The 26,781-nt window shown below is 39.7% G+C and overlaps 1 protein-coding gene across 2 annotated transcripts in view; it reads right to left on the bottom strand.

Moving 5' to 3' along the window:
• Window positions 1-26,781, bottom strand: part of LOC132705316 (carbonic anhydrase-related protein 10) — a 544,428-nt gene that overhangs the window by 34,778 nt on the left and 482,869 nt on the right. For both annotated transcript variants that reach the window (XM_060675835.1, XM_060675836.1), the window contains exons 7-8: window positions 6,629-6,783; window positions 2,560-2,691 (exon numbers count right to left, since the gene is read on the bottom strand). In XM_060675835.1, coding sequence (XP_060531818.1) covers window positions 2,560-2,691; window positions 6,629-6,783 — 287 coding nt within the window. The remainder of the gene's footprint in view (window positions 1-2,559; window positions 2,692-6,628; window positions 6,784-26,781) is intronic.

The raw sequence follows: 26,781 nt of genomic DNA, 5'->3' as shown, positions 1-26,781 counted from the left end.
ACTGAAAACTTTAGTCTATGCAGACAGTATTGAAAACAGAGAACAACTGGATGGCGCACAAACAGTTCGTGCTGATCCTGAGACAATTAGCAGAGCTACCATTTTAATTCTAAGAAGAACCAAGCTATGTGTACAGCAACTGGGTGAACATTTTTAATAACTAATTCAACAAAATAAAATATAAATAAATAAAAAATAATAAAATAAAAAATAAAGGTGTTTCTTTCAAATGGTCTATAAAATTTCAAATGCTCTTAGTTCATTTAGAATAACCTTCCGGGAATATGTTCATTTTACATTTTTAACTTGAAATCACCCCAGCAACACACTTTCCAAGCTATGGCCGACATGTCGTGGAACATCCTGACAGTATCACAAAAATTAAAGTGACTTAAAACCAACTAATCAATCAACCTTGTTTTTAATATCTTTGACAACAAATAGTACGAAATCTAGTACCAAAATTCTATCAAGGTTAAAGAATTTTGTTTCTTCTGTTCACCAAATATCATTTTTGAAGACTTTCTTGCATTAATATTCAAATGAGGATGAATTGAAAACTGTATTAATCTATCCAAATCTTAACATATTAATATTGGCGGAAGAAATGAAAGGTGCAGTTGTATCGTCCGCGTAAAGGTGTACGTTGCAAAATCGCAAATAAGATTTTATATTTCAAATATAGATAGCGAATAGAAGAGACCCAAGGATCGAACCTTCCGGAACACCACACTCAATTGGATCCACAGATGACACTGTATCCTTAAACTCGACATATTGCAGTCTGTTATTGAGATAATTGCGTAATAGTAAAACCAATAAAATATAAAATTGCAAGGAACAACTCGTGGTTTAATCTATCGAAGGTTTTACAATAATCAAAGAGTATCAGGGCGGTCGCTTGACCTTAATCAGGGACTTTGATTATGTCATCTGTGACATTTAGAAAGAAAGTAAATAAATAATTCATTATTTTTCAACTACTTTTGCTAATACTAGTAATATACTAATCGGTCTTAAGTCACTAAAATGTTAGATTCCAGACTTTTTAGGGAGTGGAATTATTTTCGACATCTCCCACTTCTCCGGAAACACAACATACAACACAACGGGATGAATTCTTAATTTCTAATAAAAACTTCCCAATATTCTCTTCATCAACTGTGTAAAAACCAAATGGCACTTCAGAATTTGTTTTATCGACAATAACACGGCGAATGTTGTCTTCCAAATGGTCAAGCGTTTGTGGCTTATCCGCATAGACCAATGACTTTACATAGCCCCACAGCTCTAGTCTAGCGGTGTTAAATCACAAGATCGTGGATGCCAATTCACAGGTCGAAAACGTGAAATTAGTCGGTCACCAAACGTGTCTTTCAATAAATCGATTGTGTCACGAGCTGTGTCACATGTTGCGCCGTCTTGTGGAAACCACATCTCCTGGACAACATGGTTATTCAATTCAGGAATGAAAGAGTTAGTAATCATAGCTCTATACCGTAACGTTCTGGTCATTATCGTTTTTGAAGAGGTACGGACCAATGATTCCAGCAGCCCATAAAGCGCACCAAACAGTCAGTTTTTCCGGATGCAACGGTGTTTCGCCATACACTTGAGGATTAGCTTCGCTCCAAATGCGGCAGTTTTGTTTGTTGACGTAGCCATTCAACCAGAAGTGCGCTTCATCGCTAAACAAAATTCGCTTGTGAAAATCGGGAACAACGTCAGTCTCGTTTTGGGCCCATTCGACGGATCTACGCCTTACTTGATGATCGTTTGGCTTCAATTCTTGCACGAGTTGGATTTTGTAAGCACGTAAACCAAGACCCTTCCGCAGAATCTTCCATAAAGTGGATGGACACAGATCCAATTCCTGTGCTCGATGGCGGATGAACTCATTCGGGTCTTCCTCAATGCTACGCTCTACAGCAGCAATAGCTTCTCCTTTACGCATCGTACGCCGTCTCTGGGGATGCGAGTTACCAATAAGAGTAAATGAGGTGCGAAAATGTTCCATGGTTAATCGAATTAGCTGCTCTGATGGACGATTTTGTTGACGATAAAATGGACGTAGTTCGCGATACGTATTCCGCACAGAACCATAATTTTCAAAATAAAATTGCGCTATTTGCAAGCGTTGTTCAAGCGTGAGTCTATTCATGATGAATTGCCAAACCAAACTGAGAATAAATCACTTGACAGCTGTTAAATCGGTCGCCATCTTGAACAGTAATGCCAACTTAAAGTTCTATACATCGAAAAAAAACATCCATTATTTGTTTGTTTTTTCTTTGTTTTTACGTCACTATTAACTTTTTTAAACCTACTGAAAGTCTTATATTATAATAAAATCTTTTTTTTTTTGCTTTGGATTTTATTTCCTTTAAAATAACTAATTATACATCGATCTAGCATGCGGGAAGTGTCACTTTACGTCGTGCGACACCATGTATATCTTTCCATAGAAATTAGTGACCGGAAAATCCCGTTACTGGCCTATTTATTCCAATGGCGAAATCTCAACAGGCGCAAATATAAACCTAAAGTAGTGTTGCTCACCTCGGCGCTCTTGAAGTTAATATTTGTCCGCACAGTTCTCTGATGCAGGGGCTGTACAGGTCGGGCGTTATTTCCCAAGGGCGCTTTGGGGGCCTCCTCCGACCCTTGCATTAATTTTCTCAGTTGATACAGCTGAAAATGAAAAATACACGTTCGTATTCGGGCACGCAAATTTCGGATTAAATTCATTTGAATGGCGGCGTAACGACTGCAAGAAACTCTCTGAATACTTTGCGGAATGCGAATTATTTATTTTTGCCATAACGGGCTGTAATCGCGGGTCTCGCGGGTAATTGCACCCTGGCAACGATCACTCGTTATTTCCTTTCAGCCATTACGTCAAAGAAATTACTCGAAATTGCCTATTTGGTTATGACGTGCCTCGAAAACAGTTGCCGGTTTAACGATAATCAACTGTTCTTTCAAACTCGGAGCTTTGTCTTACGAACTGTTCTTGTGGGTGGTACGTTATTAAAGCTAAAAAGACCACTATACCATTAATGTTAAATCTAGAAATCAGCAACAAAATCATTTTTTCGCAAAGCTGAATGGCAGAAAGATAAAGAATTTGATTGAAGAGGATAATGGTCATCTTAAAACATTTGTTTCCACTAAACAAATCAACCCTAAACTTAGATAAACTAAATATACTCTAGTAACTCTCCTTTTTTAAAGAAATTTCTAACATTAAGCGAGTAATTTGTTAAAGCTAAGACAAATTCAAATGATGTTTATTTAATGCTGTTTGCTCTATGTCTGTGGCGGTGTCCGACCGCTTTTCCAATATGTACTGTTTCAAAATTAACTTAAAAAACCTTGATGATATTGAAATAAATCGTGCTTAAATTGTTACTGTCAGATATAGTAAGATAGGCTCTGATGAAGTTCAAGAGTATGAAACAAAACATTGGCCAAAAATTAGATGTATCATAAGAATTTTCTAGAGTAATAATGTGGCTAACCGATTGCAAATATTTAGCAGTTTCTCATAAACACATTCTTTTATTATATCCACTCTAAAAGTGGGATAAAAATTTTGTGATCTAATGTAACGCTTTAGATGATGCCACATGTGCTCTTTGCAAGCAACTGTAAGTTCCGTTTTCTCTGCAAACATATACTTTTATATGTTGAATGCTTTTAAAAGTTCAAAAAGGTCACTTCTTTAAAAATTTTCTTCAAATAAAAAACATTTGCTGCCATGTAGCTTTGAAATTGCAACTATGTATTTAACGTCTGGGATAGATAACATTGAATATTACCATGGCGCCATTCTCGCGAATGTTACATAGAAGGCAAGCCCTGTAAAATTGTTCAAAAAGTTCTGTATTCTACATTCATGGCACTTAATGCATGAGTTTGGTTTTTCCAGTGTGAAGTTTCTTCATTTACAGGCTGGAATTACTAAACACTAACCAAACGAATTAGGATCAAGTATAGCAAAATAATGTTCAACTAGTTTTTGTTCGGTTATGTACTCTGTTAATGGGTCGAATTTGCTGAACTTTGGCTGAGCTTTACTGAAACTTGCTCTCATTCTACTCTGTACCTGCTTAAATATTGTTTGAGGTGGGTGGAGCTAAAGGAGAGGCATGAGTATTGTCTCGGATGACTGATTCCCATATTGGTAAAAAGTAAAAACCTGAGTCGCGGTTAAGATGGATTTTTCGTTGGTAAAGGTACGTGCAAGACTTTTAGTTTTATCGAATAAAATTTGATGGCCGGTTTCGTTATTTTGTTCGGCAACTGCTTCTGAGTTGATTTGTCGTAGTCTTTCTCTTCTCGTCCGATCTCTCCAATGCATTCTTTGTCGCATGTGACTGTAATGCTGTAAATTCCTGTTATCGCGAACAAAATTTTTTCTTTGACGGTTTTCACGTTATATGTCTTATGAACTTTTGGTAGGTGGTCATGTTGAAAGTAATAACGGCGTGCGGGGTTGTGGTGAAGTATATTTTGTGATGGAATGCTTAATATTTCTAACCTGGAAATTATTACTTAGAAGAGCAGATGTAATGTGTTTTAATTCTGGGTTCAGTGCTTCGGTTTGGGATAGTGTTACGACTCTGTAAATAAGAGAGTTAATAAACGATGATTGTTTTTTTTTGGCTAATTAATTTAAATGGCTAAGACAATCTCGGAGGGATTATTGATGAAACTGTGTTCCCAGCGAAGGGTTTTAATATAAAAGCTTGATATTTTTCTAAAGAATATGTTGGGGAAACAATGGTGCTGACAATAGGTCAAAGGGATAATCCTGGTTTGTCTTACGGAATATGTAGAGACGGGGAATTTTAAGATCATCAGGAATAATTGGCTTTTTCACAGATTATGATAGAGGAGAAGCCTTAATAATAGATTTAAGGTTGCGTTCCATACACGATTTTCGAGGTTGACGAGAGGATCCGTCTGTAGGAATATCTTTCCTTATATTCATATGTTTATGACTATCGTACACTCTTCTTTATCTGCTTTTAGAATTATGATGTCGGGTTAGATTTTAGATATTTTAGAGCAATGCGTTGAGGTTTCGGAATTTAGGAGGTTTTCTATTTAAAAATTTTTTTGCGATTTCAAATCGTATTTCATTAAATCTTTGAGATGGCAATATGTTTAGTTGAAACCTTTTGCAGCAACTGATTTTTCCGGAAGTTGATGCGATGATGCACTTACCACAATGTTTGGTAGTTCAGGAGAGTTTGATGGTTTCACTCATTGAATGTTATTCGAGGTAGCAGCTAAACGAAGATTTTCAGCTTTGTCATTAATCTGTTTAGACTATCGAACTCAGATGGGGACAAGATATAAACTTTTTCAAGATATAGAGACAGAGGAGTCTTATTGATTTGGTTTATTTCTCTCCAGGAATAATGAATTCTTTCTCGAAGTAAAGCAAAACTAGATTTACGAAGAACTTTATAAACAGGTGAGGTTTTGACATGATGGGATATTTTACGAACATTTGGGATAACGTTACACACTACAACGTAATAAAAAAGTCATTGTACAGGGTAATCTTACCAGTTTCAGTGGATGGTGTTCCAAAACGGCTTGTTAACGCATTACAGACACTTATGGAAGTTTCTTAAAAAAAATAATAATCATAGCATGTTGTAGAAATGTTTATAGAAAAAGCGGAAAATGGCGACAAATAATCTGGTTCACCAATATTATAATAACTCAAGAAGAAAGAAACAAGATCGACGTAGAGATTGCGGCAATAAGAGAAAAGAGATTCGTAATAAAATAATTGCGATATACACCGATGTACACCGACAGTCAAGCGGCAATTAAAGCTATGCTATCCACCAAAAGGACATCTAAGTTAGTTCGGGATGGTCATTAAGCATTAAATGAGAAACAGGAGCAAAACAGGCCAAGCAATTAGTAAGTCCTTCGGCCAAAATTCATTGCAGACCTGCGGGCTGCAAGAGAAAGACAGAACGAATATTTTTAGGTTTATTGACGAGTCAATGCCCGCTTAAGAGATATCTAGGCCCAATGGGAGTGGAAGAAAATATAGTAGGAAAAAGCCACATATGTACTATGCTAATGTGAACCATCTGCTGGGCGTAACCAAGCCTTAAGCAACGAACTGACACCAACGAGCAACTATCGAAACTGTGGAGTCTAATCAGAGAGACGAACACCAACACGAAGCATCATAGCTATGGGCAGACTGAGTTCTAACTCTCACAAAATTTGAATATAGCATCTTGAATATATCGTAAACATCTGCTTTATTCACATTTTATCTGGGTTGTAACCTAGTGTTGTGTTGATCTTCTACCGCGAGTATTATTTTTCCGATAAAAAGTAGGCAAGAATTGACCAGTTTCACGATCAGTTGCTGTAAAAATAAACATCCTCCGAGTTTAAATTTAAATTAGCAGTCGTTTACACAAAACAATAGCCGCAATTAAAGTCGTTCGTACGTTAATATTAAAATTAACATCCCCGCGCGGCATTCCAGAGTAAATCACGAGTCGCAAAAAGCGTGCGCCTAGTTCAAGTTCAGGCAGTTTTTAGTTAATTGGCGTCATATATTCGGGCTAAGCCAGACTCGTACCTCGTGTTTGGTAATATAAATGGGCTTATTAAGGATGATCCAGACCGTTGTCTCCCAGCAACCCGGGTGCGTCGTCGAGCCCTCGTACGTCATGAAATAGTTTGTTTTTGGCAGCATTTCTTTCAGCGATATATGCTTGATCGCCGTGGAGGCACCTGAAAGCAAAATGATGACTTTGATATTCGACCCACCTGAAAAATGAGCATAATTATGATAAAGTACTTGGAGCCAAAATATAAAATAAACACACACGTAACACGTAAAAAATTTATACTTGATGCACCTTATCCTGGGCCTAGAGTCTAGAGGGTTTCTCAAACTATGAAAAGTACATGGAGGATAAGGAAACATGGGTATATTTGGGGCATTGCGGCATTGCCATATCTACTGGAGCCAGATTCCAATTTTTTAGTGGAGCCTTGTTGCTTTCGAAGGCATTGGCGTCTATCTTTTCTTAGCGATTGGGAGCTATTGAAATTCAGAGGCTGGGGGGCCGGGAAGTTTTTTTAAAAATTGAAAAACCGCACCGGTACATACTATCGGAAAAATTCTTGATCGAAAAGACGCTCGAGCTCAGTACCAAAAACCTTAATTCTTGATGATAATTGACCATAACTAGAAGGCTGTGTTTCAGTTGCCGATTTCTTTCAAACGACTATACAACCTGGGTGGACAGCTAGGTTTTCACATATTGTATAGAGTGTTCGGGATATTCTACGCTATATTCAAAAATGTAATAAGAGTTCCAAATTTATAGCTAATAACTTCAAATTTAGCGGAGAAGCAAAGACCGCAGAAAATGGGAACAATTAAGACTTGTCTATTTTTTAAAAAACGTTTTTTTTTTGTTATTTTGGTTCTCAGAAAAAAAAATTCTGGATAACTATTAACTAGGCAAAAATTATTTAACCAGGAAATGCGGAAGGTCCGGTACTATAACTTTTATTTCAAGCATTTTTTCGATCGATACATATACATTTATTTTTCAATTATGGATAAATCCGAAAGACCCTGATCGTTATTTTCAAGAGTACATTATTAAATATATAAAAATATGGCTAATTTGTTTAGATTGTATTGCCGACCACATGACGTTCTCGTGCGTAAATTTTTGGCGATAAAAGAATAACTGTTAAAGGTGGGATAATTGTGTCGAAAGTTTCGGTTTTCCATAGTGGTCCGCAGGAACATGATAGAGAAACAATGCGTCCCTCCGGGACAAAATACAAACTGCGTAGTGACTTTGTAGACCGCGTAGCGCATAGTACGGGTCAGGTGCTTCGCACAGCCACGAGATTTCGAATGCAATCTTGTATATTAGTACACTTTTAAATTCTCTTCAAAAATTTTAAAACTTTCTCTGAGATATTTTGCAGACAAAAATTATCTTTTAGAAAATTTTGCGGAAAGCATTGAATGCAATGAATGAAATGAATCTTTCAACCAGTTTAAGTGAAAATCTGAAGTTTTGTATGCAGCTGCCAATGAGGTGCTATATCATAATATACTTGACGTTAAATATATGTATACATTTCAAATTTAAATGGAAAAGTAAAGATTCGATTGATCTAAAGGTACTATAAAATACCGTACCTATCTTGTCACAGTTTGGAGTTAAAAGTAAAAAGCAATTAGATAGAATTTATGAAACAATTTGTTTTATTTATTATTTGACGTTTTTTTGATATGACGAATTCATATTTAAACAACAAAAAAAGTTCAGAAGAATAGTTTTGAAAACTATAAGCTACCTTAAATTTTATGCATATTCTCATAAGAAGCTAAGATAAATAACATGCTTAATTATAAATTAATTGCATAGAAATTCTTTAATCCATTTTCATAACATTTCTGGACTACACAAAGTTTTTACAAAGTATTATTTGACTGACGACTGCAACGTGTAATGTTAATAAACCGTTTTTTAAATATGAATTCACCACATCAAAACAAACTTCGTAATCTTAATCTTAATCAAATAAATTTGCTTTGTTTAGAGCTCATTATTCTAGTTTCTCGCTTTTAACTCCAAAATGGTTTAAAATAGGCTTGGTACGTTATATTTGCTTATAATTATATAATAATTTACAATAATCATATTTTAAATTTAAAATGTAAGTTTTACATATTTTACATATTTTGCAAAATTTGCATAATATTGTAAAACCCTGTATGTAGCAGCTTAACTCTCATGTAATAATATGATACAGAAGCTTATTGATAAGCTGTAAACAAAATTTCAAACTTTTACATTCTACTCTGTTTGGGGGAAGCAGAGCTAAAGGATGGGCATGAACATAGTCTCGGATAACTAATTTTTATATTGGTGAGTTAAGATTGTTTGTTGGTTTACAGATTTCTATACATTTTCGGATTTTTCTTTGGTAGATATTCTTATCAATATAAAATAGAACCTAACATTGGATTCACTTTACAGAAAACCTAGGCACACCTTAATGCATTGTCACGTCACCATAAGACCCAAAAATCATCGTTTATCAACTCTCTTGTTTACTGAACTGGACTCAGAATTAAGATATCTAGCATCTCTCAAATAATTTTCTCAATGAGGATATTAAGCGTTCCATTACAAAATGCACTTATCACAACCTCCTAAAGAAAATGAGTCCGAGAGCAACTCAACACTGGTCACTGTGGTTCTTCCTTACATTCAAAACATTACCGACACACAAATCAAAAATTTTAACAATATATTACGTTAAAACCATACATTGGAGGAACATATTCATGTTCGTCCTTTAGCTCCGCCCCTCTCAAATAGCTTGTAAGCAAGTACAAAATAGAATACCAATCAGTTTCAGTTAAGCTTTGAAGAAGCCAACTAGAAAAGTCAGCAGGTTCTGTTGAAGAAGATATTAAGTATTAGGGTAGCCTGTAGAATTATATAGAATATAATATTCAATTTTTTATTCTGCTATTACTTTCTGATTGTTCCTGTATAATACATTCCTGGACTTATATTTAGCGGCTTTCGAGAATTTAATTATTTTCCTTATTGCGTGTTGTAGTGCTCCTATTAAATATTAATAACCGCAGTGTTTGAATTCGTGGAAAGCTGGAATTTTGAGCGTAGTTTAACAAGATCCCATTATTTAGTTTCGAGTGTTTGTTTTGCGTTACGCAGTGGCATTTAAAATTCCGTAACCAAAACTATTATATGGCTCCATGGTGAACTACGTCAAAAAATATATAAATCTAATAACTAACATTAAATTTCTGTTTTAAACAAAAAAATAAAGGAAATAAAAGTAAAAGCTATTTCCCGTCCCATCTTAACGATCCAGAAGGGGCAAATTTGGAGTGAATGCGTTCCGAGTTGCGAATTAATAAAGACAAGTAATTTAAGTTAACTTATTATGTTACTTCGTGCAGCTTACAAACTGAAATTGAGATCAAAGGAGCGTAGTACACATTTAGATTTCGAAATCAAACAGCGTTACCAAAGTGGCGGGAAACAGGGGTAAAGAAGAGAGGGCGCGAATGAGCAAGATGATATGACGTTAGTGCGTTATTATCAATGATGAGCTTCGTTTGCCCTTGTTTTCAAATTCTGGATGGTGTAATTTGGTTCAAATCAGTTATATTATACGAGAATCTCGTGTGGCTATTTTGTGACATTAAATAATTAATATTATTGATTGTTATTTCTGATTTTGTTACTAAGACCTGCCTGAACCAGGATACTGAATATTTTCAATTACCTCTTGGTATGGCTGTTGTTACAATCGTTTACTGCATCCCTTCGGTCTATATACACGACTTCACATCTTTTTCTTGAGCTCTGCATTTTTGGGGATCCAGTTTGTATCGTCCCGATAAGGGATTTATGAATTATGCAAACTCCTTTTTTAAATTACTCTACATATATTAATTTATTTCGCGGTTTTTTCGCGCTCAAAAAATGACGACTCTTTTTACTTACGGCCGAAGACAAAGGTCAAAACTTTTAAATCGATCCACACGGACTCTCTTTCTGATCGACCGTCGAACCGAACGCATCACGGACAATTCCAAGGTGTAAAGCAATTAAAAAGTGCCGGTACGCGGGTGCAGAGAATCAGCAACCCCCTTCAAGGGATCAAGGTAGGCCGCACCCTTTCGGAGTCGTCATTATAACATCGATCTTCAAACTTTATTAAAGGGAAAATCAAAAAATAGTAACCAGCCCAAATACAGTCCACTCAGATTTTCGTACATATAATTTTTGGTCACTTTGACCGCGGATTTTCTAACTAATGAAGTTTGCATTATTAATAATAAGTTTGTAATAGTCGGTACGATACATTTTGCTTGCGTCTGGTTTGCGTTCGTTTACCTCTTACCTCTCGACCGCTATCGCGATACCCGCCGAGCAGGTAGACAATTGCATTGGTTTTTTATCTCATAATAAAGTTGAATTGGTTGATTAATTAGACAAATATAATTATTTCTTTTACGACTAAGTTAACAATAAACTTACACAAAAATGGACAGTAAAACCTTAACAAAAATAAAACAATTCTCTCTTCAAAGGGACACTGACATTAGTAGGCTGGCTGAGTTAAAGGCAATCGCTCTTAAAAGTCAAACTGATCCTAGTCTCCATACTCATTTTCGAATGCGTATTAAGCATATCGACGCATTTATCGAGGATTTCGAACGACAAAAGTTCCCCATTACAACGATTTTGGCCAATGTTGAAGACGAGAGACTAGACGAGCACAACGCCATTCGGAAAAGATTCGATGACGACTATTATGAAATTCAAGCAATTTATTCTGAATTATTCGATAATAGGCAGTGTAACACTCGTCAAATTAAAAATGATTCGTCTCCTAGTCATGCATGTTTGCCAAAACTGGAAATAGGGAAGTTCGAAGGAAACCTCCATAATTGGAAAACATTTATTGATCTATTTAACTCCATGATTCACACTAGTAATTAGTTGACTAATTCCGAAAAATTTTCCTACTTCAAGGTAGTCCGCTTGCTCTCGTCAAATGTACACCTTTGACCGACGCTAACTACTCTATCGCGTACGAATCGTTGGTTCGAAGATATAACAACACGCGGTTCATCTCAATAAGCCATTGGCGGGCAATAGAAAAGTCAAAAAGACTAACTAACGAAAACGATGTAGACAGCTTAAGATCTCTTATCGATTGCTTTTCGAAACATCTAGCTGCCTTGCAAAACTTAGGATACCCTGTAAAACAATGGGTTTATTGGTATACCAATTATTTGATCGTCTTGATCCCAATACGGCTACACGATTCGAACGCGAATGTGGTAATGCCTTAGAGCTTTCCACGAACATTGGAAAAAGTGTCACCATTCTCCAAGAATTCCTAAGAAAACAATGTCTCGCTTTAGATGCAGTATTCTATGCTAACCAAGCCAAGGGAAAAACCGACCCCCAAAATTTCCCAAGTACCTTTAAAACGAAATCTAAATCCTCCTTCCTAGTTAACACAGCAAACCAGATTAACTGTCCCTTTTGTAAAAAGGGTGGCCATCTTATCTACAACTGTCTAGATTTTCTCAACAAGACCCCTCATGAACGACTTAGCACAGTAAAGCAAAACCGTTGGTGTATCAACTGTCTCGGGATTAAACATAACTGACATAACATACTCAATGCTCCTCTCGAACGAAATGTAAAAAGTGTCAGAAGCCTCACCACTCTCTTTTGCATTTCGAAAGAAATCCATAATCTCAACGAATTTCAAATTCTCCCGAAGTAAAATTCAACTCTAATCCTCCTGAAAGCAACTCACAACAGAACCTCAATAATCAACCTTCTACTTCTGTAGTGTTTACTAATCTGACTCCTATTAAGCAGACCGTCCTCTTATCTACCGCTGAAGTCGATGTCCAAGACGCTTTCGGTGGTTACCAAAGGGCTAGAGTTCTTCTCGATAGTGCAAGTCAGGGAAATTTTATAACCAATAAATTCCGCAATAAGTTGGGTCTTACTCTTTCACTTCCTATCATTGCCGATAAAGGGGCTAGGAGAAATGACTTCACACGCGTCTAATTCTGTTGTCAGGCCTAAAACCTCAAAAAACCCTTCCTTCACGCTAGACTTCGGCGTTTTATCCAAAATATGCGAAGATATGCCTAGCTCTCAACTCTCTGAAGAATTATTTTTCAAATTCTCATATCTCAATCTCGCAGATCCTAAATTTAACATACCAGGTCCTGTAGATATGCTAATAGGAGCAGACATTTTTGCCCACATTTTAGAAAATGGAAAATTCATAGAATCAGTTAACTATCCTGTGGCCCAAAACACTTGCTTTGGTTTTATCATCTCTGGTCCCGTAAGTAACAATTACGCTAAGTCAATTTATTTACTCCACGTTTCGTGCGATTATTCCTTAGATGCTTCGATAAAAAGGTTTCGGGAGCTAGATAACATTTCGTGTGCGTCTAAATTTTCCCCCGAAGAAGTAGAGGCCGAAAATTTGTTTGTCGACACGCATACTCGGGATGAAATTGGTCGTTACATAGTTTCTTTACCTTTCCGAGATTCAACCTTTCCTACTTTCAAAAATTCCCGCGAAATCGCAATTCGAAGATTTTATAATCTGGAACGTAGTCTACTCGCCAACCCTTCCCTCTATACGCTATATTCTAACGTCTTATCCGAATACATTCAATCTGGACATATGTCACTTGCTCCTCCATATGATCCAACAAATATCCATCAGTATTATCTTCCACATCACAGTGTTCTACGTCCGGAAAGTCCAACCACCCCCTTACGTACGGTGTTCGTCGCGTCCGCAAAAGACACAAATAGCCTCTCGCTAAACGACACTTTATTAATCGGTCCCAAACTTCAGCAAGACATTGCAAAGCTTCTTTTAAAATTTCGGGTACACAAGGTTGTATTTACTGCCGATATAAAACAGATGTACCGCCAAATTCTTATCAACAAAGACCACCGTAATTATCAAAAAATTGTGTGGCGATTTTCGAATTCCGAACCTTTAGCAGATTATTTTTTGAAAACAGTGACATTTGGGGTGTCATCCGCACGTTTTCTGGCTATTCGAACACTAATACAACTCGCACAAGACTACGAGAAGCATTTTCCAATGGCTTCCCGCGTCCTACAAAATGACATTTATGTCGACGATATCGTGTCAGGTTGTGATTCCCTAGAACAGGCCACCTCTGTGATAAACGATCTAATCAAACTTTTAAGTTTGGGAGGATTTGAACTTCGTAAATGGGCAAGTAACTATTCATCTCTTCTATCACATCTACCTTCCTTTCTTCTTGAGGCACTAGTCCGCTGCCTGGCAGCTCAGAATGGCCTAGATTGCCGTGCCTAGAGGGTCTGGCAGAGGACGGAGGATGTAAGGGGCACAAGGTTGGTGGTGGGCGTGGACGAGAAATCGGCAAGCGCCATCACGGCTAAGGGCTCACTTCTCTTCTGCCTGGCGACACAGGTAAAAGTGAACCTGGCGGCGCCGAGGCCGCAGGGGGATGAGGTGGCCGCGGGGGGCTCACACGAGGAGGGCTCATCCATGGAGGTTGGCGGGCCTGTCGGAGAGGCGGCGCCCACAGCTTCTGTGGGGGAGACCTCCGAGGAAGCGAGAACCGAGGAGGTATCTCGGATGGAAGTTGACAGGGGAATCCCATCAGGGTCCACCAGTCAGGAAGCGGAAGCGGAGGGAGGTGCTACCTCGGGCTCGGATTCGGGCTAGCATCGTGACCCGCAGGTGGTATTCCCGCAATAACATCTTCACGGGGATATTACAGATTAACCTGCAACACAGCAGGGCTGCAACGGCCCATTTATGCAGGAAAATTTCGGAGGGCGGTACATCTATTGTACTGATCCAAGAGCCCTGGATTGTAAAATCAAGGGTTAGGGGCTTATCTCTGGGAGGATCGATGCTGCATAGTGCCGACTCCTTAGAGGGCGGTCCCAGTGCCTGTATTTTAACCATGGGGCTGGAGGCCTTTTTCCTAAGGGACAAGGCGTCCAGGGACCTGGTTCCAATTCTGGTCAGATCCCCCACTCGGGACGGCGTGAGGGAGGTAGTGTTCGCCTCTGCGTACTTTCCAGGCGACCGCAGCTGTCCTCCGCAGGAGATCAGTGACTTGGTCTCCTACTGCGAGGAGGCGAATCTTCCTCTTTTGATTGGCTGTGACAACAATGCTCACCACGTTTTGTGGGGCAGCGCGGCAACGAATAGAAGGGGGGGAGACCTCGTGGAGTTCATGGCCTCTGCAGGGCTGCAGGTGGCCAACGGAGGGGTAGAACCCACGTTTTTCACGACGGGTCGGAGCTCGGTCATAGATTTAACACTTTGTACCAGGGCTCTGCTCCCGGAAATAACTGGGTGGTGTGTCTGTGGGGAGGACTCTATCTCGGACCATGGATACATCACCTTTGGGTTGGAGATGGGTGTTCGGGAACCCGTTAGATTTAGGAACCTCCGGGCAACAAACTGGGAACTCTATAGAGAGGAACTCGCTTGGCGCCTAGGGGGCTTACCAAGGAAACACCGCACAATGGAGGAGATTGACGAGGCCGCCGACCGAGTCAGCTCCGCTATGATGCGGGCGTTCGAGAATAGTTGCCCTGAGACAGAGGAGCATGGGGCGGGAAGGACTCCTTGGTGGAGCTCTTCCCTGGAGCGTCTCAGGAGGAAAGTGCGGAGGCTGTTCAATACAGCGAGGAGCAGCAGCCAAGGTGCGGACTGGGATCTCTATAGGGAGGTCCGCAGACAGTACAAAAAAGAACTACGGGCATCACAGAGGAGGGCCTGGAGGGTCTACTGGGACGGAGTAATGAATACCCCGGACGCGGCTAGGCTCCTTAGGGTACTCAGAAGTGACCCTGCGGGAAGACTGGGGGTGGTCCGCAGGACCGGCGGTGGCTACACAGCGGGACCAGCGGACACACTACAACAGTTGTTGAACACGCACTTCCCAGGGTCCGCTGATCCGGACACAGGGGGGAATATTGAAGCCGGGGGTCATCTTGGATGCGACTACGCCACGGCAAGGAGGGTGGTTACCCATAGTAGGGTGAGGTGGGCTATTGACAGCTTTGACCCCTTCAAGTGCGGGGATGGAATATTTCCGGCTCTGCTGCAAAGGGACGGAGGTCTCCTGACCAGCCCGCTGATGGACCTGTTCAGGGCCTCCATTGCGAGGGGGTACGTGCCCGAGCTGTGGAGACACAGCCGGGTAGTGTTCATTCCCAAGGTAGGGAAGAGTGACTACACGGACCCGAAGTCGTACCGGCCTGTTTGCCTCACCAGCTTCATTATGAAGACTCTGGAGAGACTGGTGGACCGGTATCTGAGGGACTGGGTGGAGCTGGAGGCCTCTTTAGAGCCAGCTCAGCATGCGTACCGAAGTGGCGGGTCTGTGGGCTCAGCTCTTCACCATCTGACTTCCAGGTTGGAGGAGGGTATGGGCTCGGGACGGCTGTCGGTGTGCGTGTTCGCTGACATCGAAGGGGCTTTCAATAACACGGCCCTGTACTCGATCTGCAGGGCGGTGGAGAGTACTGGAGTGGGGACGGCCATTGTACGGTGGATCCGCTCCATGCTAACCGACAGGAGGGTCGAGGCAAGACTGGGCGGGGAGCAGGTCTCCATCGGTTCATCACGGGGTTGTTCACAGGGCGGGGTCTTGTCCCCGTTCCTGTGGTGCCTAGTGGTGAACGAGATATTGCATATTCTGAGGGAAGAACACGGGGTCTATGCTCAGGCATATGCAGACGACCTTGTGATAATGACGCAGGGGACGGACGTGAGGAGGATGCAGGGGCTCCTGAACGGGGCATTGGCAAGATTCTCACAATGGTGCCTGGACAGCACGTTGGCTGTCAATCCTGGCAAGGTGGAGATGGTCATCTTCACTAGGAAAAGGAAGATGGAGTGCAACCTCAACATTTCGATGGATGGGGTGCCTCTTTCTGCAAGCGGAAGTGTCAAGTACTTGGGCGTATGGTTGGACTCTAAGTTGACCTTCCAGGAACATATAAGATCAAGGACCAGGTCGGCCTTTGGAGCTCTGTGGGCGTGCCGGAGAGCGGTAGGGGGCACTTGAGGCCTGGGGCCGAAGATCATGAAGTGGATCTACGGATCACGCATGGGGCAGTGGCATGGTGCCCGGGGACCAAAAGAGCGGGAGCAAGGCTAGTTCTTGACAGACTGCAGAGATTGGCTTGCCTCTGCATAACGGGCGCCATGAGAACGGCGCCCACGAGGGCCCTGGAGGCTCTGGTGGGGCTGCCCTCTCTGGCGGATCGGGTGCAGATGGAGGCGGCCAGGACAGCTGTGAGGCTGGCGAGCTGCGGGCTCTGGAGGGAGGGAACCTTCAATCGGGGTCCGTACGACATTTTAGAGGGCTGTCGCGGGGATCGCGGGGTCATGGGCATGCCGAGTGACGTCATGATCCCCGAGATGACCTTCTTTGATAAATTGACCTTTCTCTTTCCATCAAGGGAAGATTGGAGAGAGGGCAGAGTCGGCTCCTGGGATGGACTTGTCTGGTACACGGACGGGTCCAGAATGGGAGATCTGGCGGAGCTGGAGCGTACTGCGAAACAACGGGATCAAGCTTGTCGGTCCCTCTGGGTCAGTACTGCACTGTGTTTCAGGCGGAAATTTTCGCTTTATTGATGGCGGCCAGAGAGGTGCTTCGGCTCAACTACGGAAGCAGGAGAGTCTTCTTCTGCTCGGATAGTAGGGCTGCACTCATGGCGCTGAAGTCAGTGCGTACGCGCTCCTTGTTGATAAAGGAGTGCAAAAGGGTACTGAGGAGGGTGGCTGAGGAGAGAAAGGTCACGTTGGTCTGGGTCCCGGGTCACACCGGTATCCGGGGCAATGAGGCAGCGGACGCCTTAGCCAGGGAGGGCTTCTCGCATAGGCATATACGGCCAGAGCCCCGCTTGGGGATCGCCCCGTGTGTGAGGCGGGGAGCTCTCGAAGCCTGGGCGAGAGACCGGGCCGCGGGGGGGCTGGAGAGTTGCTCCGGGAATGAGGCAGCCGAGGCTCATGATGGATGGGCCCGCCCTTTCTCGGACCAGGGAGCTGCTTAGACTGACTGGAAGGAGAGGAGACCCCGTATCATCTGCTCACCGAGTGCCCTGCCTTGACATGGGCAAGATTGGGAGTCTTCGGAACGGCTCTGATCGATCCGGACTCAGTGCACGGTATTCTGGACGCCCTCTAGAGCGGCCTGGGGGCACAACGGGCCTAAGTGCTTGGACGCCCGCGAGGGCGCCCCCCTTTAATACCAATACTAATACCAATACCTTCCTTTCTTCGGCAAATGGAAACGCTCTCACTCGATCTCCAGCAAACGTCTATGGTAAATATTCTTGGGCTTCAATGGTCTCCAGCAATTGACAGTTTCACTTATAAAATTGACCTCCTCGAACGGGCTTGCACTAAAAGAAATTTATTGTCCCAACTAGCTCGCGTCTTCGACCCCCTCGGTTTCTTAACACCTGTCACCGTCTATATAAAACTCATTATACAAAAACCCTGCTTTCTGGGTCTCGAATGGGATCAACCTGCTCCCCAAGAAATCGTCACAAAGTGGTCACAGTATAAAACAGAACTTCATCACCTCTCTTCTTTATCGATCCCGCGGCGAATCTCCGTAGAAAAAATAACGTCATACGAAATACATGGTTTTTGTGATTCATCTGAAAAGGCTTACGCCGCCGTCGTATATTTCCGCAAGCGAACGACAAATTCCGCAGTCAAGGTGCACTTTGTATGTTCAAAATCTAGAATAGCCCCTTTGAAGAAAATCTCTATACCGTGCCTGGAACTTTGCGCTGCTGTGTTATTAGCTGACTTATTGCATTACATATGAGATACATACCAAGAACACATTAACATTACAAAAATATTTTCTTATTCAGATTCAACTGTAGCTCTGTCTGGGATCCTTCCTTCTCCACATAAATGGACCACTTTCGTAGCTAACAGAGTGAGTCCAAGAGAAAATCCCTCCTTCTAATTGGTTCCACATATCCACAATCCACATATCCGAGCTTTTAAACCATCCCACATGGTGGGCGGGACCCCATTTCCTTTCCACTGATAGGAATACTTTCGTTTCGAATGTCTCTAATTCAGAAAATAAAACATTTCAAACTTCCGTAGAGGCCCGCAAATTTGTCCTAATTACTTTCGCGGATGAGAATCCTTTCACTTCTCTGATTGATCGCTTCTCCTCAATCACTAAAATCATTCGAGTAGCGGCATATATTTTAAGATTTATACATAATACTCGCACCCCCGAGAATCGGCAATTAGATGATCTCTCTGAAAATGACACCCATCACGCCCTTCTGGTGTTAATCAAAGAAGTTCAACGTATCCTATTCCCAGGTGAACTTCAAATTTTGCTAAAAAAGGGACGTCTTCCCAAATATCTGAGAAACCTATCTCCCTTTCTCGACGATAACGGTATCCTACGAGTCGGTGGTCGGTTAACACACTCCTCGCTCGGGTTTGAACAAAAATACCCCATTCTTTTAAAGGGTTTACATAGACACACTACCCTACTAATTCTATACACCCATAATAAATATTTACACCCCGGATTGCAAACTACGCAGTATCTGCTAACTCAGAATTATTGGATAACATCTCCAAAACGCACCATACGAAAAGTGTTATCCTCCTGCTACCGATGCTTTCGCGCCAAACCTCTCTCGTCTCAACCCTTAATGGGAGATTTACCGACAACTAGGTTAAATCAGATCAAATCTTTTTCGAAGGTAGGTATCGACTTCGGAGGCTCTTTTCGTATCACCCTGGGGAAGACTCGAGGCGCCAAAACTCTAAAATGTTACATTTGCCTTTTTGTCTGCATGGCTACCAAAACTATCGATCTGGAGTTAGCCACAGAACTTTCTACTGATGCATTTCTCGGCGCCCTCCGCCGATTTTTATCACGTCGCGGTCGGTGTACGGATATCTACACGGACTGCGGAACTAACTTCGTCGGCGCGTCGAAACAAATTTCAGACCCTTGGAAATCGATTTGCAGCCAAGAAAACATGAGGTGGCATTTTAACCCCGCAGCTGCTCCTAATTTCGGTGGTATTTTTGAGGTAGGTAGTAAATCTGTCAAGGGTCACCTGGTGCGAGTAGTGGGGGACCAAATTCTCACAAATGAAGAATTCTATACAGTGCTTGTGTCCATAGAAAGTGTTCTTAATTCGCGCCCATTATGCCCAATAAGCTCTGATCCTAACGATCTCAATGTGTTAACCCCCGGACATTTTCTTAATCTCGAACCTTTAAACGCGTTTCCTGAACCTAATCTGTCGGATATTAAATTAAATACACTTTCTCGGTGGCAGTTAACGCAGCGCTTGCACCAAGATTTTTGGCGACGCTGACATGCGGAGTACTTACATACTTTAATGCAAAGAAGTAAGTGGTATGATCCAGGGGTTCCAATCGAAAACAATACTCTTGACCTTGTTAAAGAAGATCTTTTACCCCCACTTATGTGGAAGCTAGGATGTATAATCCAAACACACCCCGGTCGCGATGGCGTGGTTAGGGTTGTAACCATTAAAACCGCAACAGGGACCTTAAAAAGACCTGTGTCAAAGGTTTCAATCAAAAAATAGTAACCAGCCCAAATACAGTCCACTCAGATTTTCGTACACAGTTAAAATGTCTGTTTTGCCACCTAGCCATTCTGCAGATATATCCGTACCATCTTACTTTCTTGTCTTCGATGATGTGTGTAATATTCACTTTTAATTGTCAGTCAGTCTTTTCTCCGCTTATCGTTCTGTTGCCTCTCAAATCTCAGCCCATACTACAACACTTTCTATTGTTGATTTATAAATTTTACATTTGGTGGTTTCTTTTATTGGGTTGCTCCACAAAAGTGAATTTCCTTATCTAGTAGCAACCAGCCCTTGGTTTATTCGGCTCTTGAGATCTTGGTTGTTGAGCAATCAATAGTGATTACTGAGATATTTATATGTGTTGGAAGAGTTCTTGGTTGCTGTACATTTCCAGCTAGAATATATTTGGTTTTATCAGTGTTTGTGGTCAAGCTGTACTCTTCCTCCACCTTTCTAAGCGTGTAGTACTTGCAATTGCATACTTTCTCTAAGTCTACTACCATGTTACCTCGCATACATGTTTAGTTTAAACATATTTTGAAGAAAGTTGGAGGTACGCCGAATCCCGTTTGTGATTAGGATAGCTTCTGATATTATTTTGCCAACGTTATTACTATATTTAGCACTGACACACACTATTTTCTATTCGTGTGGCTATAGTTTTCTAAGCGGAACATGTTTCTAAAATATACAAACACGAGGTGAATTTTCTATCTAATAAAAAATTTAGAAGCGCAGTGAAAGAATATTTGCTTACTCATTGTTTTCTTTTCGGTCCAGGAATATCTTGAGAGTAATTTTGTTCTAGACAGAAAAAGTTAAACCGAAATTTATGAATCTGTCGCCTCTCATTTATGGCGTTTGTTTTTTTTATAATTCATATTAATGATATAGTGAAATTTCTTCAGCATATCAAATTTTGTTTGTATTCTGACGACCTAAGAAGCGCTTTGGATCGTACTGTACAAAAAATAAACATCCAAAAAGGCTGTTAGGGTGTCTATTCCCTTTAACTACTGTGTCAATAATAGCACTCTGAAATTAGTAACAGGAGAGGAGAATTCCGGAGTGATATGCGACCTTGATCGGCCAGAAAAGATTTTCAACAATGCGCACGCTTATCTTAGCCTGTATCACGCGTATGTTCATAGTAGAGTAAATTTGGCTTCTGTGTTAACATTGAAAGTTTACAGAGAAAATGTTTGAAACGCCTCTCTTACAAAGAAAACCTGAACTTAATAACCGAAGAGTTAAGAGACGTAAGAATGTATAAACTCTTAACATTGCACGATCCAAGAGTAGTCACTGATATTCTTACCTTGCATAAAATTTTAAATGAAATTGTGGACTTTTCTGGGATATTGCAAGAATCCCTCGGCAATTTACAACTATGCCTTTATTTATTATTTTTCTCAGATTAACTCCTTAAAGGAGATACTCGACACTCGTTATCGTATAGTTCCTAATTTTACGTATTTAAAGTATACCACACAAAATAAATTAATTAATAAATAAAATAATTCTATATTGTATAAGGTTAGTGGATTTGTTGTGCTTTTAAATTTGAAATAATATTTTTGCTTGTTTTGTTTTTTCAATGGATTCATTCATTCAGCGCTTTTATTTATTTATTTTTTCTTTCCCTTTTGTTCTGAACTAAGTTTTCCATATTATTTTGTAATTTTTAAAAAGACAGTGTTGTGGCTTTAACCTGTTTGTGTTCCAAAAGCAAACAAATAAATAAATTAAAATATTTTTTTTATAACATCATTTATTAATGTTTTGTTGCTTTTAAAATAAGAACTTTCGTAAGGAGGTTAAAAGTGCAGTAGCAACTGTGTTTCAAAAACTGTGGCGTAAAAACTTTTGAAATTTAATATGTTAGCTTTCTATTTTAAATGAAAATAATATATTTTTGTTTGGGACAGGGAAATGGTAACGGATAGAGAGGCTCGCCACAATAGAATAGTTGAATTGAACAAAGAGAAGAAATACGCGAATATCTTTGACGTCATTATACCACTCGATGATAACATCAAAAGAGCGAGAAATGAGAAGTTAGATAAGTATCGGGAATTGGCAATGGAAATAAAAGACATGTACAGGTTAAACTCTGTCAAAATTATACCCATAGTTATCTCGGCGAATGGCCTAATTGACAAACAGCTCCCCAAATTTTTGGAACAAGCTGAACTGTCGGTCTCGAAAACAATTATAGGTCTTGCCCAAAAAGCTGCAATTCTATCAACATGCAGCACAGATAGAAGAGTTCTGGCCCGTGAATAAAAAGTTTACTAAGCCTATTGCCGTTTTACTCGTAACACACCCCAAGTTGTGGTTTAAAAACATATAGAATAATAATATTAATGACAATAGCTTTATTGCTCACACAGAAAACAATCCACTTACAGAACAATGTATAGAAGTATCAAAACAAATAACATTTAGCAATTCAATCAACGGAATTTTTCAACACCGATCTGCCCTTTGATAGACAACTAAGACAGTTCGCTATCGACATTGAGGTTGTACACAACTAACATGAATCAGACCTCAAACAGATTTTTCTCACTCTTTTCAATCTGCAGTTAAATATATCACAACCAATTGACAAATTATTACATTTAGAACAAGCTACATTTATAGTTTTTTTTAGTTTATAGTTTGTTCTGGCAGTGAAAAGTGTCTTTAGTGCGAGAATTTAACAGTGGTATACGCTAACAAAGTGGAACAGTTTATAGCGTTGTGCAACACGCAATTGTAGCATCCGTTCAAGACTATTTATATTAAATATATTTAAATAAAATTCATAATCTAATGAATTTTGAAGACTAGATATTTCAAAAAAACTTTCTGTATACCATCAACCGCCCAGCTATGACAAGAGTAGATCGGACTCCACACAAGTGATGCGAAGTCAAGATTAGATCGAACAAAACTAAAGTAAATTGGTTTTCAACTTGAGGATATTTGTAAAAGATTTACAATTACACACACTAAAACCATAATTACGATTAGCCTCAGATACAATTTTCGCTATGCGACTTGCAAACGTACAATTTATAGTAAAAGTTTTTCGATCACTGTTGCATTCATAATACTGTAAAATGCACTTAGAAATTAGAAAATCAATATGCAGAATATGTTGATCAAAGTAAGCAGTTTCGACGATTTCAGTTTCAATATCATTTCTCACCAAAATAGATAGTTAGATGGCGATTATTATATTATCATGGTTTATCCATTTAATCTTTTATAGACCCTGGGATAGCAATATCCGAACATGTGCGGTATTAAAAAAAGTTGTTATGTTTTAAATGTCACGCGATGTAATAAGAAATTCTTGATGTCATACGCGAATGGGTTTGCTATTTCAGAGACATGGTGCGTGACACGCACACATAAAATGTCTTACGGGGAAGGTCCTCCAGACAGGAAACATTGTTTTATATTTATATGCATATAATTTGCATACATAAAATGTTCGCATATATATCGCAGCCGACTTAGATTCTCCAACATCTCGCCCCAATAAAAGGTGATTCGAATTCTTTGTTGTTGATTTGATAATAATATCTAGCTAATTGGTTAACACTAGTTAAAAATCTTATATAAATAATTGAATGAGTCATGTACTAGTTGTTTAAAAAAACGATCCGCTAGTGTCTAGTTCCAATTCCTACTTCAGGAGGGGCCCCAGAAAGTCGTTATTTTTTTATTTCTTCCGCAACAGCTTCATATACGCAAATGAAATTTAATCTGCTAACAAAATTTTTATATTTTGCACAGGAGCGCCCCTAAAAGCTGCCAAAAATGATATATGAGACTAACGCTTAGTAGAAGGTTTATACTTTACAACAGATGGAGCCAGGCCACTTCTAGTTCTTTTTTTTTTTATATATAAAGCCAAAACAAAATTTACCACTCCCCCGAAGATCTGTCAACATCTTCGATCCGTCAAGACAAATTTCTGTTTGAGATACGAGGAGTTTTCTAGAGATCGGATGGAAAATATCAACTAGGCTCAAAGAACATGAAACAGCCCTAAGATTAAGACAAATAAACTTATCAGCAGTGGCCGAACACCATCACGAAACTGGACATTAAAATTTTGTTCGACAAAACAAAAATTCTTGCATGTAATCATCTACCAACGAAAAATCCGAGAACCTATAGAAATCTATAAGTAACCAAACAATGTTAACCGCGACTCAGGTCTTAAAGCAAAAATTGTTGCATTAGTTAATGTTCAAAAAATATATAAGCATGTAAAGAGTCCAATGCTAGCCAGTTTCACTTAAGCTCTGAACAAGCCAACATAATGATTAGCGAAACGTCAGCAAGTTCGATTCAACAACAATAGTACTACATTAGCCTGCGGAAGCTTCTTTGAAAAACCTTTAGGTTTTGTTTACACAACGTTTCAGGCTGACGAATCAAGTGTAGACTAATTTTAATTGTAAGGCCACCAGACTCATACACTATACTACAGTTCACTCTTGACGGAGTCGGGTGTAGTCAGGTGCAAGGTTGTTCCGCTAGGAAGCCTATTGCCAGATTGTAGGGGTTTCCATTGTTTTTAATGAATACAAATTCCTTGAACTTGCGCTTTATCCAATGGAGTTCCACGTAAACCACCCAAGTATCGGACCCTTTGATGTTGTTTTATTTGGTCCATACCCGCTCCGCGAACCTGACCTTTAGATTTCACCCCTCATTGAATGTTTCCTATGTTCTTCAATTCTAAGTTTTGACGCAACCCAGCAACACCGCACTAGGACAAGGATGAAAAAGAAGGGTCCCAACGGGATTCACGCGTGGAACGGGCGTAGGTCGAGACGCTCCGCGAATGCCTCCTAATTTTAATTAAATTTGATATGCAGTTATCAATACAGTTTGTTTCTTTCGGTTTGACTTGCAGAGTACAGTATATTTATTAAAGTAGTTAAAAACAAAGTTAAGTGGCTATTACTCCGCTGAACCCATCGGGAATCCAAAACATTCCTAAGTGGTCCTTCGAACTCTGAAAACAGCGTTAGCCCGACCAACCCTCTTTCTTTTGAGTCGTTGTTTCTGGCTTTGTTCTTATAAGAATGCTCCTTAATTCCCTTTAAATTTTAATACTGCTTAATATAACATCCAGTGATGCTTCTTCACTGGATATTATATATGCTCTTTTGTAGAGTATTTCGACGATTCTCTAGTTTGGTTGCTTAAGAATAGGTAGGACTTTCTTTCTATTTCATAGGACATCTAGTACAGAACTCCGCTATAGATGCAGCAATTGCTAAACCTACAGTCTGGCCTCGATATGTTGACGATATGTTCATCATCTGGAATAGAACCGATAGACAGCAAAATATGTTCTTCAATAATCTTAATTCTTTGCAACTGTCCATTAAACCTGCAAAAGGAATACGTCTGTGATAATTATGCAAAAAATCTAGGGCATAGAGTTTTAAGGCTTCCACCTTACCACTCTATATTAATCCCAAAAATCTGCCATTCGTCGTAACAATGTTTTTCCCCGTGTTAACTCCAATGTCCTCAGACTTATAGAAGCAGAAGTTTTTAAATCTCTCCACAAAGTTGGGCAAATTCTGTTAAATATATAGAAAAAGCAGAACAATCGTATATCCATATTGCAAATAATATAGAATAAATAATAATTAGAACAGGCGATGATAGCGATAGTGATACTGATATATTATGTGAATAATTTGAAGTAATTTAAGTAGGTAATAAAAATAAATTGGATTTTTATTTTAAGTTTAAACATAAATACATACATAAATAAATAAATATTGTTTAGTATATTTCCTAACAAAACCCCAAATAATTAAATTCTAAACAAAGTACGGACCTGTTCGGCCATATTTCATTCTTACAGCTTGCCCGGGTCTTTACTTAATTCGTATCATTAAGTAGTAAATTCGCATATTTCATTTTGTTAATCTGCATAGCTTCCAACCAATTCAGTTTTCTGCTTTTTAAATGATTATATAAAATATCAAAATTATCGTCAAAGTTGTGTATTTCTGAATTTAAATGAATGGCATAGGTAGAATCCGAACTTTAATTTGCAGTGCGAGGAACAGATAATTTGTGTGCGTGCTATAGGACATCAATTTTTCATCATAGGTGATGAAACGGTTTTTCCTGGACAAATTTATAGATTCGTGCAAACCAGTCTTTATGTCAGCATTAACCTTTATTAAGTAATTTTAGCATTCCTGAAAATGGTGAATCTTTAGCAGTGAGAAAAAACGTATAAGCGAGATCGCTTCTCATATCATTTTATGAAGTTCAGTGGCAATAGAAACCTCCGTGTAGAAATTAAAATCCTTGCTGGCGAAAAGTTAACCGGCATATAATCAAAACAGTATCCGACGTCGGATATTCAAGCTTATTTCATTACATTCGCTGCAAAATTACTTTTTCCTTTGCCGGGCATGGACCGGTTCTCATTAATCTTTAAATTGAAAGAAAGAGGCTAACTCTTATTGGA

The sequence above is a fragment of the Cylas formicarius genome, unplaced genomic scaffold (assembly GCF_029955315.1).
Source record: "Cylas formicarius isolate icCylForm1 unplaced genomic scaffold, icCylForm1.1 PGA_scaffold_7__23_contigs__length_41026272, whole genome shotgun sequence".
In the NCBI taxonomy this organism is placed as follows: domain Eukaryota; kingdom Metazoa; phylum Arthropoda; class Insecta; order Coleoptera; family Brentidae; genus Cylas; species Cylas formicarius.
The sequence above is the reverse complement of the archived record's forward strand: the minus strand, read 5'-3'. Positions and strand labels throughout refer to the sequence as shown.